Source organism: Rhinoderma darwinii, chromosome 2 (assembly GCF_050947455.1).
Source record: "Rhinoderma darwinii isolate aRhiDar2 chromosome 2, aRhiDar2.hap1, whole genome shotgun sequence".
NCBI classification, from domain to species: Eukaryota; Metazoa; Chordata; class Amphibia; order Anura; family Rhinodermatidae; genus Rhinoderma; species Rhinoderma darwinii.
The window spans coordinates 25,359,908-25,376,410 of record NC_134688.1 but is presented as its reverse complement, the minus strand read 5'-3'; the positions used below and the strand labels follow the sequence as shown (position 1 = coordinate 25,376,410).

The window sequence follows — 16,503 nt, the reverse complement described above, 5'->3', positions numbered from 1 at the left end:
ATCAGCCTGTGGCACTGCTGTGGTATTATCAATGCGGCGTGGCATGGGGATCAGCCTGTGGCACTGCTGAGGTGTTATCAATGCGGTGTGGCATGGAGGCGATCAGCTTGTGGCACTGCTGAGGTGTTATCAATGTGGCGTGGCATGGAGGCGATCAGCTTGTGGCACTGCTGAGGTGCTTGCTATCAATGCGGCGTGGTATGGAGGTGATCAGCCTGTGGCACTGCTGAGGTGTTATCAATGCGGTGTGGCATGGAGGCGATCAGCTTGTGGCACTGCTGAGGTGTTATCAATTTGGCGTGGCATGGAGGCGATCAGCTTGTGGCACTGCTGAGGTGCTTGCTATCAATGCGGCGTGGTATGGAGGTGATCAGCCTGTGGCACTGCTGAGGTGTTATCAATGCGTTGTGGCATGGAGGCGATCAGCTTGTGGCACTGCTGAGGTGTTATCAATGCGGCGTGGCATGGAGGCGATCAGCCTGTGGCACTGCTGAGGTGTTATTAATGCGGCGTGGCATGGAGGCGATCAGCCTGTGGCACTGCTGAGGTATTATCAATGTGGCGTGACATGGAGGAGATCAGCCTGTGGCACTGCTGTGGTGTTCTCAATGTGGCGTGGCACGGAGGCGATCAGCCTGTGGCACTGCTGAGGTGTTATCAATGCGGTGTGGCATGGGGATCAGCCTGTGGCACTGCTGAGGTGTTATCAATGCGGCGTGGCATGGGGATCAGCCTGTGGCACTGCTGAGGTGCTATTAATGCGGCGTGGCATGGAGGCGATCAGCCTGTGGCACTGCTGAGGTGTTATCAATGAGGCGTGACATGGAGGAGATCAGCCTGTGGCACTGCTGTGGTGTTATCAATGTGGCGTGGCACGGAGGCGATCAGTCTGTGGCACTGCTGAGGTGTTATCAATGAGGCGTGACATGGAGGAGATCAGCCTGTGGCACTGCTGTGGTGTTATCAATGTGGCGTGGCACGGAGACGATCAGCCTGTGGCACTGCTGAGGTTTTATCAATGCGGTGTGGCATGGGGATCAGCCTGTGGCACTGCTGAGGTGTTATCAATGCGGCGTGGCATGGGGATCAGCCTGTGGCACTGCTGAGGTGTTATTAATGCGGCGTGGCATGGAGGCGATCAGCCTGTGGCACTGCTGAGGTGTTATCAATGAGGCGTGACATGGAGGAGATCAGCCTGTGGCACTGCTGTGGTGTTATCAATGTGGCGTGGCACGGAGGCGATCAGTCTGTGGCACTGCTGAGGTGTTATCAATGTGGCGTGGCATGGGGATCAGCCTGTGGCACTGCTGAGGTGTTATCAATGCGGTGTGGCATGGAGGCGATCAGCTTGTGGCACTGCTGAGGTGTTATCAATGTGGCGTGGCATGGAGGCGATCAGCCTGTGGCACTGCTGAGGTGTTATCAATGCGGTGTGGCATGGAGACTATCAGCTTGTGGCACTGCTGAGGTGTTATCAATGCGGCGTGGCATGGAGGTGATCAGCCTGTGGCACTGCTGAGGTGTTATCAATGCGGCGTGGCATGGAGGCGATCAGCCTGTGGCACTGCTGAGGTGTTATCAATGCAGTGTGGCATGGAGACGATCAGCTTGTGGCACTGCTGAGGTGTTATCAATGCGGTGTGGCATGGAGGCGATCAGCTTGTGGCACTGCTGAGGTGTTATCAATGTGGCGTGGCATGGAGGCGATCAGCCTGTGGCACTGCTGAGGTGTTATCAATGTGGCGTGGCATGGGGATCAGCCTGTGGCACTGCTGAGGTGTTATCAATGTGGCGTGGCATGGGGATCAGCTTGTGGCACTGCTGAGGTGTTATCAATGCGGCGTGGCATGGGGGCGATCAGCCTGTGGCACTGCTGAGGTGTTATCAATGTGGCGTGGCATGGGGATCAGCCTGTGGCACTGCTGAGGTGTTATCAATGTGGCGTGGCATGGGGATCAGCCTGTGGCACTGCTGAGGTGTTATCAATGCGGTGTGGCATGGAGGCGATCAGCTTGTGGCACTGCTGAGGTGTTATCAATGTGGCGTGGCATGGAGGCGATCAGCCTGTGGCACTGCTGAGGTGTTATCAATGCGGTGTGGCATGGAGACTATCAGCTTGTGGCACTGCTGAGGTGTTATCAATGCGGTGTGGCATGGAGGCGATCAGCTTGTGGCACTGCTGAGGTGTTATCAATGTGGCGTGGCATGGAGGCGATCAGCCTGTGGCACTGCTGAGGTGTTATCAATGCGGTGTGGCATGGAGACGATCAGCCTGTGGCACTGCTGAGGTGTTATCAATGCGGTGTGGCATGGAGGCGATCAGCTTGTGGCACTGCTGAGGTGTTATCAATGTGGCGTGGCATGGAGGCGATCAGCCTGTGGCACTGCTGAGGTGTTATCAATGCGGTGTGGCATGGAGGCGATCAGCTTGTGGCACTGCTGAGGTGTTATCAATGTGGCGTGGCATGGAGGAGATCAGCCTGTGGCACTGCTGAGGTGTTATGGAAGCCCAGGTTGCTTTGATAGCGGCCTTCAGCTCGTCTGCATTGTTGGGTCTGGTGTCTCATCTTCCTCTTGACAATACCCTATAGATTCTCTATGGGGTTTAGGTCAGGCGAGTTTGCTGGCCAATCAAGCGCAGTGGTACTGTGGTTATTACACCAGGTATTGGTACTTTTGGCAGTGTGTGCAGGTGCCAGTCCTGCTGGAAAATCAAATCCACATCTCCATAAAGCTGTCAGCAGAGGGAAGCATGAAGTGCTGGGAAATGTCCTGCTAGACGCTGCGCTGACTCTGGACTTGATATAATACAGTGGAAGTTTTTTGATCCAGTTGGGAAGGGGGGGCCGCTGAAGGAGTGTTTTTTAAAAAATAAATAAATAATAAACTGTCACCTGATCAATAATAGGGGAAATGGGCCCCAGTGTTCATGTGGGGGGCAGTGGAGGGAATGTTAATGGGGTAGCACTGGACATTTCTTTTAGGGTATGTGCACACGTAGCGTAAACACTGCGGTTTTTATGCAACGGATTTCATTGCAAAAAATCTGCAGCATAACACAGTAGCAGTAGAGTGGATGATATATGAACAAATCTCATCCACACGCTGCGTAAATAACCCACCGAAAAAACTTCATAAATTGACCTCCGGTGCATTTTTCTAAGTTAGCAGCATGTCAATTTATGTTGTGGAATCGCTGGTTTTCTGTTGCAGGTTTTCCCTATTAAATTCAATGGGGAGGTAAAACCCGCAACAATTAGCACATGTTGCGATTTTTGCGGCGGAAAAGCTGCATTATCGGGGGCGTCAGCCCTAAAAGAGCCTAGGGCAGCACAAACTCCAAATACGGCCCTGAATCCATGCCTTGATGGGCAGAGCTGTTTCGGTGGCACGAGGGGAATCTACGCAATATTAGGCTGTGGTTTTAGCTGATCGCTCTATGTCTAAACAGACATTCTCACTGAATAGCACTGGGAGCATTTGTTAGGCCTCAAGCCTTTTTTGTAAAAAAAAAACATCACCCTGGCATTTATGATGCTGGAACTGACAGAGCGCGAACAAAGGTCGGCCCTATAGGGCTTAAACTGCCAGGACATGTGCCAGTGGGTGCATTTGGGCCTCTACGGCAGGTCTCCAACAACACGACTTAGCATTTCACGGTTTGGGGTCATTATTGTGTGTACATGATGCTCTTTAGACTTATTATCACTGTATGAGAGAAGATCTGAAGGGCACTCACCTTATAAAGGAAGCTCTGAGCATGGAAATGTACTGTATGCATGTCAACTTCATTCCCCATTCCCAGAAGATACCAATTGGTCTTCTCGCCTTCAGTCATGGTCAGCCCATGGAGATTTCCATAGATCTTTCCATTTATAGCTGAAATTCCACAAATTAATAAGTATTTACATAGCGGAAAAAAATCAATACATCTTCAGTGCAGACACTGAACCAGCAAGGGATGCCGGGACATGTGAGCTCTAAAGCGTGCAGAAAGTGTTAAACTACCTACCATGCATTTTGTTGCTTTCCTCAAATTCCTCTTTCATATTGATAGCAGCGGGGTCTTTATGAATATAACTCTCAATATTGTCATCCAAATACCATGAGAGGTTTTCATCAAACACCAAGAACAACAAGGCAAATTCCCGGGCGACGTCCTTCCTCAGGCCTTTGTTGTTCAGCACACCTTTCCGACAAGTCAGTAGTGGTCCCACCAGGCCACTGTACATGTCCTGCAAAATGGGATTCGCAAAATACCATAAAACATGACAATCGCTTTCCAATAAAAAATTATTAAGAAAATACCAGTCTCTAAAACAGTAATTGATGAGCAGTGTGGAGGTTAGAACGGCTGTCCAGTAATATACAGTAAGGCCAAAAATGGTGGGGAAAAAAATTGCAACGAATGTGCAGTGTATTTCACCCTTTGTAAAATCCACAATATAATAGACATGCTGCGGGTTTTGAAATCCGCAACGAAAAAATTCACGTCTGGATTGGGTTTTTGTAAAACTCCATTCACTAGCATTTCACTGGAAATTGACATGTATTGCAGTACTTTAGGGATTCTAGGGCCGGGATTGGAGTTTTCTCAGATCCTAGCCGTTAGTACAGGAGGGCAGCTGTAAATCACAATAGTCTTGACGTACATGTACATCAAAATGCCAAAATAGCCTCCCACTTATGATGTATAGGTATGTGGAAAGGGATTTAGACATCCTTCACACATGGATATCTACATAAGTAACAATATGCATGTTAAAACGGCAGTGTTTAGTAAAATATTACAGCCTTTATTTTATGGTGTTTTTGATGGCGTTTTTTATTTGGTGTCATTTTGTACATGCTTTTTTACTGGTGTTTCTTGAAGCCCTAGGGTCAGTTCAACGGAATTTGTTGCGGAAAATCCGCAGCAAATACAGTAGCAGCAAAGTGGATGAGATAAAACAAATCTGATCCACACGCTGCGTAAGTACTGAGCGGAACAAGCGCTCAGAAACTGACCCGCAGTGCGGAATTTTATTCCATAGCATGTCAATTGTATTTGCGTAAATGCTGCTTATTTGTTGCAGGTTTTCCCCATTGAATTCAATCGGAAGGTAAACCCGCAACAAATAGCAGTTATTGCATTTTTTGCGGTGGGTTCGCAGTGATTCTGCCACAAAAAAAGCAACTCAGAAAAAAAATAATTCTTATACTTACCCAGGAGTTTGTGTTTCTTCCTCCAGGCCAGCCTCCTGGGATGACGTTTCTTCCCATGCGACCGCTGCAGCCAATCACAAGCTGTAGCGGCGGTCACATGGGATGAAATGTCATCCCGAGAGACCGGCCTGCTGTAGTTTCCGCAGGGGACATTTGGTGCGGTTTTTCGCTGGGAATTCCCTGCTGCGCGCAGGGCGGATTCGCTGCGTGCTTTTACGCAGCGTATCCACCCAATGTGAACTCAGTCCTATAGAGAAGCCTATGGGGAAAACAGGTGGAAAAAACACCATACCCAGAGCATGCTGAGTTTGGAAAAAACCACCACTGACCACAAAATTGCCTCGAAAACGCCACAAACAAAAATGCAGTGTATGTAATGCTTTTTATATTTTACTATAAACTTTAATGTAACATCTGACTGCTCCAAAATAAGCACCACAAAAACGATGATAAAAACGCCACCAAAAACGGATAAAAACACAGAAAGCGTTGTGTGTGTGAATCCAGCTTAATAGGAACATTTATCTTTTTGTGCTGAAATGGAGACGACCAGCTTGATACGTAAACTCCTTATCCTTTCCCTAAACATGGGTTTCTTCACACGGCAGCGTCCGTAACGGCTGAAATTACGGGGATGTTTTCAGGAGGAAACATCCCTGTAATTTCAGCCGTAACGGCATGTGCAGGCGCTTGAACGCCGCGACCATTACGGACGTAATTGGCGCTGCTTTTCATTGGAGTCAATGAATAACGGCTGCAATTACGCCCAAAGAAGTGACCGGTCACTTCTTTGACGCGGGCGTCTATTTACGCGCCGTCATTTGACAGCGGCGCGTAAATATACGCCTCGTGTGAACAGACAAACGTCTGCCCATTGCTTTCAATGGGCAGATGTTTGTCAACGCTATCGAGGCGCATTTTTTGGACGTAATTCGGGGCAAAAACACCCGAATTATGTCCGTAATTAGTGCGTGTGAACATACCCTAATAGACACAAGTCAATGAGGGAGATCAAAACTGGTACAAGGGTAAAGTGGAGTTGCCCATAGCAACCAATCAGATTCCACCTTTTATATTTCAGAGGATCTTTGGAAAATGATGGGCCTCGTTTGTCAAAACTGTCTAGCAGTAAAACCGGCCTTGTTGCCCATAGCAACCAATCAGAGCACAGCTTTCATTTTTCCAGAGCGGTTTAAGAAATGAAAGCTGAGTTCTGATTGGTTGCTATGGGCAACAAGGACAGTTTTACTGAAAGACATCTTAATAAATGTGGCCTGTGTATTGCCCCTATGACTGACCTATAAAAGTTACATAGATATAGATGAAGAGCAATACAAAACATGAAAAAAGTAGTATAAACATTGTATTGTCATCTCACTTTCATAAAGTCTTTCTTGGAGTAGTAGGCCCACGTTAAACAGTCCGGATCATTGCTCCCTGGTCCCGATCGTTCTGGCACATTCCATTGATAAGTGCTTGTTCCACCTAAAAAAAAAATTGGAGTGAGATAAAATATTATTATATTAGGCTCTATTCACATCTGCGTTGGCAATTCCGTCAGATTTGACTGCAAAATCAGTGCAGTATATAGCGTTATTATTCTTGCCATCAAAATGACGGACACCCAGACAGATCCAATTATAAGTCAATAGACTCCGTCTGGCACCATTGGGATCCATTGTAGGAACAGAAGCCACAATGCATATGTGAACAGAGCCTTATTGATCCTTCCTAACTAATAATGTTTGGGCCCAACAGGGAAAATTCTGTCAAAATAATCCTCTGATATGTCATAGATACCTGTGAGTAAATCACTACTAGTGGATCCTCTGGTGGGCTCAGGCTTTGAAACAGTAAGGGTATGTGCACACGGGCTATTTTCAGCCTGAAAAATCGGAAGCAGAACACCTACAAACATAGGCCCATTGATTTCAATGGGAAATACAGCGTTCTGTTCCGAGGGGGCATTTTTTACGACCCATTTTAAAAAAACGGCTTGTAAAAAGACGCCCTGTAAAAGAAAGTGCATGTCACTTCTTGAGCCATATTTGGAGCCGTTTTTCATTGACCCGAAAAAAACATCTAAAAATCAGAAGCTGTTTCCCCTTAACAGGTTCCGAAGGACCAGCAGAAGAAAATCCTATTCGGAGGTGACTTTGGAGAATATCACTTGTCACTAGGGTCTATTTCTTATAGGTTGATCACAAATAACCTATTAGATCTTTAACTCACCTGGTAGAGTATCTTGGATCACACTTCCATCTTCGAGATTCGCTACCTGAACACCATGCGCATAGATGCAGTACGGCCTCGAGGCCTTGTTTTTAAATACAATGAGTATACTCTCCCCGACCTCTGCTCTTATGAATGGGCCTATAACAAGGAAGGTGTGTTATTAAAGAGAATGTATCATCAGAAAATTACATAGCATTTACATCAGGTTTTTATTCTAAACATATTTTAAAACATTTTTGGTGGTGTTTTTTATGTGACTATCCACATAAAAAAAATCTTGAAATATTCCAGTTGTCACGCTGGTTACTGGAATGGTCACAATAGGCCGATACAGATACATATTTCCTGTAGTTTATTTTAGGGCTTTGCTGTATAAACTGGGACCGAATGAGCAGAGGCATCTCACTATCATTAGGGCTCATTCAGATGAGGGTAATACCCAATGGCGGATCACCATAGGACATTTTGGGCGGCTGCCCGGAGCCCGAGGCTCCCGGGGGGCCCATGGCCGCCAAAAGTACAATGTAGTTTGTTGCGTTATTGCCACGATTTTGCCACAAATCGCGGCAAAAACCGCAGCGAAACGCCATTGTATATGTCTTGCAAAAGGACCTTTAGACATAAGGTCACATGAACTCATCTCTGAAGTTCTTACTACTGTTTAGAGACCTCCTGGTCACATGACCGCAGCAGCAGCAAAACTCCACAGAGAAGACTGAGATGAGCTGCTATGTAAGTATAAGGGGATGGGTTTGTTTAAGGGGTCTGTATTCAGGGGTCTGGTGTGGGGACTGTATTTGGGGGGCCTGGTTTGGGGACTGTATTTATATGGTCTGGTTTGGGGACTGTATTTAGGGGGTCTGGTCTGTATTTAGGAAGTTTGGTGCCTGTATGAGTTTAAGGGGTCTGGGGTCTGTATTTAGGGGATCTGTATTAGTTTGACATCTGGGGTCTGTATTTAGGGGGCCTGTTCTAGGGTCTGTATTAGTTTAGGGGTTTTTATTTTGGGGTCTGTATTTAGGGGACTGGTCTGGGGTCTGTATTAGATTAGGGGGTCTGGACTGGGGTCTGTATTACTTAAGGGAGTCAGGTCTGGGGTCATTATTAGTGTAGGGGGTCAGGTTTGGGGTCTGTATTTAGGTGTCTGGGGTCTGTATTAGTTTATGGTGTCCGGATTTAGGGGGCCTGGTCTAGGGTCTGTATAGTTTAGGGGTCTGTATAGTTTAGGGGTCTTTATTTAGAAGTCTGTATTAGTTTAGGGGGCCTGGTCTGGGGTCTGTATTAAGGGAGTCTGGTCTGGGTTCATTAATAGGGTATGTTCACACGCCCTATTTACGGACGGAATTCGGGCGTTTTACGCCTCAAATTACGTCCAAAAATACGGCTCCAAAGCGCCGGCAAACATCTGCCCATTGAAAGCAATTAGTCTTACGATGTTCTGTGCACACCGGCTGTTTTTTTACACGCCGCTGTCAAAAGACGGCGCGTAAAAAGACGCCCGCGTCAAAGAAGTGCATGTCACTTCTTGAGACGTAATTGGAGCCGTTTTTCATTGGCTCCATTGAAAACAGCTCCAATTACATCCGTAATTGCCACCTCGAAAAACGCAAGTACGAGCAATTACGTCTGAAATTCAGGAGCTGTTTTCTCCTGAAAACAGCTCCGTAATTTCAGCCGTAACGGACGTGCACGTGTGAACATACTCTTAGTGTAGGGGGTCGGGTCTGGGGTCTGTATTTAGGGGTCTGGTCCGAGGTCTGTACTTGTTTAGGGTGCTTGTTCTGGGGTCTGTATTTATTCAGGGTGCTTGTTCAGGGGTCTGTATTTGTTTAGGGGGGACTTGTCTGGGGACTGCAATAGTTTAGAAGGTCTGGGTCTGTATGTATTCTATGATCTAATCTGGGGTCAAAATTTATTTGTCTGAGTAAAAGTGGTTGCCCGGTCACATCGATAGGTCATCAGTATAAAAAATGGTCTGTGCCCGGACAACCACTTTAACGTATGGTTCTGGGGCCTTGGTGTCTAAATTTGTGTGTTTCTATAGAGGCTGGAAATGGCTGCAGAAGTGATGGGCAAAGATGTCTCATCAGGCGAAGTCGACATAACGGTCTGCATCAGATGGAGAAGACCTCACCTGTGAGTCACTGGATCTATAGGGGATCTGTCACCTCTCCTGACATGTCTGTTGTAGGAAATCCTTGTATTCTACATATCTTTGTGTACCCAGGACTAATAGACCAATGCGTGTTACCATTCCCATTGTCAAGAGGAAGTGTCCCTGAACAGTGTGATACTGTCAGCGATGGTGGGAGACAGTCAGTATGAAGGGAAACAGCCCTTTGACAAGGGGAATCGTAACACCCATTTGTCAATGCTCGCACAAAAAGGTGGTGTTCACTATAGACACGGCAGAGCGGTGGTGGGGAACAGCGCAGGGCCTATGGTCTACTTAATCCGCCACTGGTAATACCCGTCGGTGGGCTGTGCATTGAAATAACTGACAGCACACTGACCCATTGATTTCAATGGGGCTATTCTGACATGCGTGGGTTTTCATGCAGCGAGTGTCCGTTGCGTGATACTCACTGAATGTCCTGTATTGTTGCATTTTTGCGCACCTAGTCGCCCATTGAAGTCTATGAGTGTGCGAAAACCACGGACAGCACACGGACGACATCTGTGTGCTGTCCGTATTTCACGCATCAGTTACATAGAAAAGCAGAGAAATAACGTTTTTAAAAGAAGTGCTTGCACGGACGTGAAAAACACATGCCACACGCAAAGCACACTGATGCCAATACGCAACACACACGGACATGAAATGTAGGAAAAGCGCTGCGTATATTTACGTGCGCAAATCGGACACGCTCGTCTGAATTGGTGAGTTAATTTCATCTTTTAGCAACATTATACACCCAGATAAGGCTTTGTATGCATTTCCCCTGTCTTCTGTCAATTTGTTAAAAATTCTGCTGTCTATTTCAAGGAAAGGGACAACCAATATAGCCGCTATTACTGCTCCCGGAAGTAGTTCACACCCGGCTTTTCTTAAGTCCTGAATGGTAAATCTGACTAGTTCTTCAGTAATGATTATTCTATCCCACGTATAGGACATCAATGTGAAATTCCAGAAAACCCATGATGGACTTTTAGATGGACATTCCCTTTAAAAGATTACTTGATTTTAGGCCTCATGCACACGACCGTGCTCGTAATTACGACTCGTAATTACGAGCACGGCCGGCCACGGGCAGCCGGCCGTTTTTCCGAGCCGTGCTCCCATTATAAAGTATAGTAGCACGGCCCGTAAAATAAAAAAATAGAACATGTTCTATCTTTTTAACGGCACGGGCACCTTCCCGTGAGAAAACGGGAAGGTACCCGTGGCTAACAGAAGTCTATGGGCCCGTTATTTCGGGACGTAATTACGACCCGCAATAACGGGTGTTTTTACGGTCGTGTGCATGAGGCCTTACCCAGGATTTCTAGATGTTCCTCCTTTGCAGATCTTTTCTTTGGTTCGGTGAAATGTCCGTCTTTGTATTCCCTGTAAACCACTTTCTTGTATACGGATCCAATGCGGTCTTCATCAGAACTAACAAATATGTGCCCAGGGCTAAAAGAAAACAAGATATAATGCAATGTAATATAATGTATACCTCTGACGAATACCATCCATCTACCATAGACTCCCATATTAAAAAAAAAAAGTATACGTTTATTACTGGATGGCACGAGATTGTATTGAATTGGTATCATGACAAATTGTATAACAACGCAATTCAAGGAAAGTTAAGGGTGGACACATCTGTATACAGAATAACATGTATTAGGGTCTATTCACTTTGCATTCGCAGTGTACAATGCAGTGTTGGGCATATGCCCTGGAAAGTCTCCCAGTGCTTAAACCGAACGTATCCATAGGGCCCCATTCTTCCGTTGGATGCCAAAAAACTGTCCTTTTGGTATTCGTTGGGGCGGTATACGTTATCATAGTTTTTTTCAACTGTATGGAATTGCATAGTCAATTACACTTTGCCATACAGAAACATCCCGCAGAAAAACGAATATATATATAAGTGGTACTTTAATAATATGGGATACTATGGGCGACATATACTACTCTATGCCTATTCAGTGGCATATATCAGCGGTATATGTTGGGAAATTCTCCCGATGTATACCTCTGACTTACGCTGCGAACCTACCGTAGCATGAATGGATAATTAAATTAATGTAGATAGGAAACAATTCAACTTTTGAACCACTCAAACAAGTCTTGTTCCGGATTTGCAATACCTGCACAAAGCCATGTATAATGTAACCATGGACCCGCAGAGGCGAGTTCATTACGGAAAGGAGCAAGTGGACCCATGACCAAACCAAGTTGAGGCCTTCACTTGGAGCACATACTACAGACAGAAGCTTTCTCTTATTCTAGACGTATTATAAGACGACCTAACTCATTGGAGTAGACAACTATGAGCAGAAGAGATGGAGAGAAAAGAAGAAGAGGACGACTAACAGCAAGATGGATAGAGAGAATCACAGGAATGATGAACACGTCAATGAGAAGTCTGAAGTTCCCACTAGAAGGCCGAACATTCTGGAGAAACTCTATCCACCATTGGAGTTGACATTGACTTGACTGTGCCAGGTTTCATATATAACGTACCTCTCATGTTCATTTTCAGTGATGTTGTGTTTTTCGAGTTCCCAGGACCTATCAGGAGAGTAATCCCACTCCACTTCCTCCGCCGCAATAAAGTAAGTTCTCATGGTGCCATACTGGTGCTCATGAGCCGTGGAGTTGTCACATGCCTGGACTCTATATGTATGTTTCATTCCACTAATATAGTGATCCATTGTCTGACAGACAACTTCAAATGTCCCTGAAGAAGAAGAGTAGAGGTCTTCAAGATTTGTCTAACAATTTATTTACATTACTACAGAACTAATGTATTACATTCAAGAGGTCAAAGGCAACCTCTTTTATATGGGAACTGGCGGAGAGCCAGACATTTCCAGAGTATTACATGGGACCATTTATTTGAATATAATACATGGACGTTCTGGCTCATATAGGTAGGTCCTGAGTGGGGGACGCCTCTCTATGTCGTCCGTATGCCCTAATATACATATGGATAGAGGTTGTCTTCCTTTAAGTTAGCCAGAATGTCTCTATAGAGCTAAGCAACATGTATGCTGCTAAAGCCTGTCCACTCAAACCCTAAAATCTCAGGCATGACTTCAGTTTACCTTAATATTTGACTCCCCCTATGTTACATTAACAGGAAGCTGAGATATAAGGTATTGTTCAAAGAAAACAGATCCTCCTACGTCAGCTTCCTTTTGAGAGGTAAATTAGGGGGAGATATTGAGCTTCAAGCACATCTGTCAGGTCTCCATCTAAAGGGCAGCATAGGATAGAGGGAGAGACACCGAGCTCGGGGATATATAGTTTTCTATGATTTGATACAGTATTTTCATGTAAAATGCTGTAAAACTGCTGCTAGGACTCATAGAGAAAGCCTGTGAGTCCTGTTTGCCCCGCCCACTTATAGAGAAAGCCCGTGAATCCTGCTTTCCCCACCCACACACAGTGATTGACAGCTTTACATATATACAAACTCATAGAAGAAAAGTTGTCAATCACTGTGTGTGGGTGGGGGAAGCAGGACTCTCAGGGTTTCTCTATGTGGGCGGGAGAAGCAGGACTCACAGGCTGTGGGCGGGGACTCTGAGTCTTGGCAGCAGTTTTATAGCTTTTTACACGAAAACACTGAATCAAATCATAGAAAACTATATATCCCTGAACTCAGCACCTCCCCCTCTATCCTATGCTGCCCTCCGATAGGAGCCCGGACAGAGCCGCTATAAATACAGTCACACAGGATTCTTCCGTTTTGAGAAGAATGAGGCTTTAAGATAATCACATACATACAGACACAAACAGCAATTAATAAATAAAATAATGACATAATAAAAGGCACTCTTTTTTTTATTTATTTTTTACTAAAATCTGTTCTCTAGAAAGTCAGAACATTTTTATTAATATTATTTTATTATATATTTTCCACTTTTTGCCCACTGCGCATTTGAATATCTCAGCATACTTTTTATATTGCAGATTTGCCGCAGATTTTTTTCCATGGATTTCACCCTTTGCATTGTAACACATGCCAATTTTACCAAGGATTTGCTGCTGGTTACCATTTACAGCAAAATTAATGGCGGAAAATAATCAGTGGCAAAACAAATCAGCTGTGTCTGAACATACCCTAACTCCTGGATCCTTTATATGCACATACAAACATCCATAAAGCAGCCTATAGAGATTTGCATAAAGGGGTTTTCAGGGATTTTTACACCAGGAGTGGCCATCAATGTGAAATTGGTGGGGGTCCCACCCTTAGAGACGGCCCCCGAAACAAAGTGTCAGCGATGCTCACTGGAGGGCATGTGGCTTAGTCCAGTACTGCAGCTGAGTCCATTCAAGTTGCAGTACTATACACAATGGCATGGACTCATGTTGTGTCGGGTACAGCAGTGAAGGGGCAGCGGCGCTCCACCGATCACACAGTGATAAACGCATTGGCACTAAATGTTCACCTGTCCTGATGATGTCACATACCTGCTTGATCTGGCTGCATGTACGCAGTGACTGTCGTGTGCGGGAATAGACTGATGGAGTCTCTTGTCATTCCTCCAAGGTTAAGAGTATTTCCTTGAAAATAAATCCCATGTATGTCAATCTCTGTGCCCAGGCCAAGAAGATGCCAGGATACATTGTCTCCCCGACACATGTCAAGACCAGGTAAGTTCCCAAACATATAGCCATTGATAGCTGTGGAGAAAAGAGAAATCCATGATCACGTAACTTATAAATGGACAAATCTGAACTTCTCACCCACTGCTCCTGTGAATTCTCTCTGAGATCATTTAAAAAGTTTCCATTTTTAAACATTTTATGCTTCAATTTGTCACCATTTTAAAGAGAACCTGAGAGGCAGGGAAGCCAGCTCAACCCCATTGGCAAACTACAGAAAATTAGCCTATAGGAAGCCAACGGGGGGGGGGGGGAGGGGGAGACAAACAGCGCTGGAGTCCGTTAGACAGAGCTATTCAGGTCAGTTAACCAGTTCAACTTATATGACCTAGTGACGGGTCTTCTTTAAGATTGATTCTTTTCACCGCTGAGGGTTTGTTACAATTGTATCCAGTCTAGACAATCCTCTATGATCTAAATACAGCGAAATTCTCTCTCCTGTACTGGGTTTGTTACAATGTATCAGTGTAGGTGTCCTGGCACAGATCTAGCAAGAAAGGCTAGTTTATTTTGGGGGCACTGGGGCTGTCATTGTTGTAGGGGCATTGTGGCAATGGTAGGGAGACTTGAATATTTTATAGCACACAATTACATGTTACTCTTAAAGCCTATGGCATATAGAGTTCAATGTATATTCTACCCATAAATATTTGGGTTTCCTACAGGTGCTCAAATTTTCTCCCACATTCCAAAAACATACTGGTAGGTCGGATCTATCACCTCTCCTGACATGTCTATTTATATTTCCAATTAAATAACAATTCTGAAACATATTTTCTTAGAACTCTGCATTGCTCCATTCCTCTATTATTCCTCCTAGAAAAGTATAAATAAATTGACAACTGGGTGTAGCCATTCCCCTTGTCAAAGGGGAGTGTCCCTACACAGTCTCACTGTGTTGGCACTGATTGGACATTGTCAGTCTGTGTAGGGACACCCCCCCCCCCAACTGGTAACACCCAGTTGTCAATTTATTCATATATTTCTAGGAGGAATAACAGAGGAATGGCACAATGTAGCGTTCTAAGAAAAGATGCTCTAAACTTGTTATTTAATGGGGAATACATTTATTCTCTCATATAGACTTGTCAGGAGAGGTGACGGGACGTCATAATTGGCTGTGTATGAAAATTGGCTTTAGACTGAAAGTGTGGATATGGATGTAAGATGGTAAAATAAAATGTGAACCCCAACGGGATACAGACTGATGTGCGTACATTGTCTGTACAGTGCATTCAAATATTAAGCACTTTATGAATGACATGAGATAACTCATACATAGCCACAATGTTTAATATGTTGCAATACTAAATATTTACAGCAGGTGGCGATAAAGCCTCGTTTTAGGAATGCTGTCTCTTATGTATTAGTAGTCAATGCTCCCAACTAATAGTATATATTATTAAAACTAACAAGGCTAAATAAATCCTTTACAATATTTGTACCCTTCTCAGCGCCCTCAGCAGGTTATAATAGTGTCATGCATACATACAGATATAACATGCACGCTTAGCAGAGCCAAACAGCTGAATGTGGATGAATCTGTGCGCTGAACTATTGACAGCTGTCATGCTGAACTTCAGGGCCAAAGGTGGTGGGGTACATTTCGAAAGCTCTGCCATGGGCACTAAGAATTCTTGTCCCTATCCTGTGGCCATCGTTTTTTTCCCTCTTTTTGTCCAAGCTGACATTTACTGGGCTTGAAAATGTTGCAGATGTGAATGCACACAAACGCACGCTCACTACATATATGCACACTCACTGTACATCCACACACTTGCTACACTTTCGCACACTCACTTCATATCCGCACACTCACTACACATTTGCACACTGAATTTATATCCGCACACTCACTTAATAGTTGTACACTCACTACATATTTGCACACTTACTACACATCCGCACATTTACTTAATATGTGTAGACTCGCTACACATTCGGACACTCACTGAACATCCGCACAGTCACTGCACAATCACTACACATCCGTATACTCACTGCAGATTTGCACACTCACTTAATATGTGCACACTCACTACACATCCGCACACTCACTACACATCCGCACACTCACTACACATCCGCACACTCACTACACATCCGCACACTCACTACACATCCGCACACTCACTACACATCCGCACACTTACCACACACTCACTACACATCTGCACACTCACTACCTATTCACACACTCACCACACATCCGCACACTCACTATAGATATGCAC

At 45.1% G+C, this 16,503-nt stretch overlaps 1 protein-coding gene across 1 annotated transcript in view; it reads right to left on the bottom strand.

Annotated features, from left to right (window-relative positions):
- HEPHL1 (hephaestin like 1) overlaps positions 1–16,503 on the bottom strand; it is an 84,024-nt gene that overhangs the window by 8,691 nt on the left and 58,830 nt on the right. The window contains exons 11-17 of the mRNA XM_075851483.1: positions 14,075–14,287; positions 12,116–12,332; positions 10,917–11,056; positions 7,438–7,578; positions 6,584–6,690; positions 4,013–4,235; positions 3,740–3,879 (exon numbers count right to left, since the gene is read on the bottom strand). Of these exons, the coding sequence (XP_075707598.1) occupies positions 3,740–3,879; positions 4,013–4,235; positions 6,584–6,690; positions 7,438–7,578; positions 10,917–11,056; positions 12,116–12,332; positions 14,075–14,287 (1,181 nt within the window). The remainder of the gene's footprint in view (positions 1–3,739; positions 3,880–4,012; positions 4,236–6,583; positions 6,691–7,437; positions 7,579–10,916; positions 11,057–12,115; positions 12,333–14,074; positions 14,288–16,503) is intronic.